This window comes from Neopelma chrysocephalum, unplaced genomic scaffold (assembly GCF_003984885.1).
Source record: "Neopelma chrysocephalum unplaced genomic scaffold, ASM398488v2 Primary Assembly neopelma1_95593, whole genome shotgun sequence".
Taxonomy (NCBI): Eukaryota; Metazoa; Chordata; class Aves; order Passeriformes; family Pipridae; genus Neopelma; species Neopelma chrysocephalum.
In genome coordinates this window covers 1-1756 of record NW_020924261.1, presented here as the reverse complement: position 1 = coordinate 1756, position 1756 = coordinate 1, and the positions used below count along the sequence as shown (strand labels likewise).

General features: G+C 62.5%; 1 protein-coding gene across 1 annotated transcript in view; it reads left to right on the top strand.

The window, feature by feature from the left end:
• Window positions 1–1523, top strand: part of G6PD (glucose-6-phosphate dehydrogenase) — a gene marked incomplete at both ends in the record, with an annotated part of 5631 nt that extends 4108 nt beyond the window's left edge. The window contains 2 exons of the mRNA XM_027708129.1: window positions 121–214; window positions 1299–1523. Coding sequence (XP_027563930.1) covers window positions 121–214; window positions 1299–1523 — 319 coding nt within the window. The remainder of the gene's footprint in view (window positions 1–120; window positions 215–1298) is intronic.
• Between the last annotated feature and the right edge of the window lie 233 nt (window positions 1524–1756).

Genomic DNA, 1756 nt, shown 5'->3' with positions numbered 1-1756 from the left:
GGGTCCCCAGCAGGTCCCCAAGGGTCCATGGGGGTCCCAGGGGGTCCCAGGGTCCCCAGGGGGTCCCCAAGGTGCCGGTGCCCCCCCAGAACCCCCGTGGCAGCCGCGATTCCCCCCCAGGGACGTGATGCAGAACCACCTCCTGCAGCTGCTGTGCCTGGTGGCCATGGAGAAACCCGCGTCCACCGACCCCGATGACGTCAGGGACGAGAAGGTGGGGACGGGGACACCTGGGGGGCATCTGGGGGGATCTGGGGGGCATCTGGGGTGTAACCAAGGTGTCCCCTCCTCCCCCGACACCCCCACGGGTTGTTGGTCTCAATGTCCTCAAAGGTGCTGGCCAAGCCTCCTGGTCGTGTTCCTTCACCCCGTTATTGGTGGTGACCCCCAAACCCACATCCCAACCCCAAACCCTCCTTGGTGACCCCCAAACCCACATCTCACCCCCACGTCCCACCCCTGTGTCCTCACTGGTGACCCCAAACCCACATCCCACCCCCCATCCCACCCCCACATCCTCCCTGGTGACCCCAAACCCACGTCCCACCCCCAAATCCTCCCTGGTGACCCCCAAACCCACATCCCACCCCCACATCCCACCCCCAAACCCACATCCCACCCCCAAACCCACATCCCACTCCCACATCCTCACTGGTGACCCCAACTCCCCATCCCACCCCCCATCCCACCCCCAAACCCACATCCCACCCCTGTGTCCTCCCTGGTGACCCCCAACCCACATCCCACCCCCACATCTCACCCCCAAACCCACATCCCACCCCAACACCCTCCCTGGTGACCCCAAACCCACGTCCCACCCCGTCCCACCACCATGTCCTCCCTGGTGACCCCCAAACCCACATCCCACCCCCACATCCCAACCCCAAACCCACATCCCACCCCACTGTGTCCTCACTGGTGACCCCCAAACCCACATCCCACCCCCAAACCCACATCCCACCCCACATCCTCACTGGTGACCCCCAAACCCACATCCCACCCTGTCCCACCCCACACTCTCCCTGGTGACCCCCAAGCCCACATCCCACCCCCACATCCCAACCCCAAACCCACATCCCACCTTATCCCACCACCATGTCCTCTCTGGTGACCCCAAACTCGCATTCCACCCCACATCCTCCCTGGTGCTCCCCAAACCCACATCCCACCCCCAAACCCACATCCCACTCCCAAACCCTCCCTGGTGACCCCCAAACCCCCATCCCACCCCACATCCTCCCCGGTGACCCCCAAACCCGTCCCCTGGTGTCCCCCCGTGACGGGCGTGTCCCCCGCAGGTGAAGGTTCTGAAGAGCATCAGCCCGGTGGAGCTGGCGGACGTGGTGCTGGGTCAGTACGTGGGGGACCCCGAGGGCCCCCCCGAGGCACAGAAGGGGTACCTGGAGGACCCCACGGTGCCCCCCGGCTCCACCACCCCAACCTTCGCCGCCGCCGTCCTGCGCGTGGCCAACGAGAGATGGGACGGTGAGAACGGGGGGGTGGGGATGGTGGTGATGGTGGTGGTGATGGTGGTGATGATGATGATGATGATGATGATGATGGTGGTGATGATGATGTTGATGATGACGTTGATTTGATGATGATGGTGATGATGATGATGATGATGAGTTGATGTTGACAATGATGTCGATGACATTGATTTGATGATGATGATGACATTGACGTTGTTGATGATGGTGATGATGATAATGGTGATGATGACGATGGTGATGATGACGATGGTGATGATGACGAT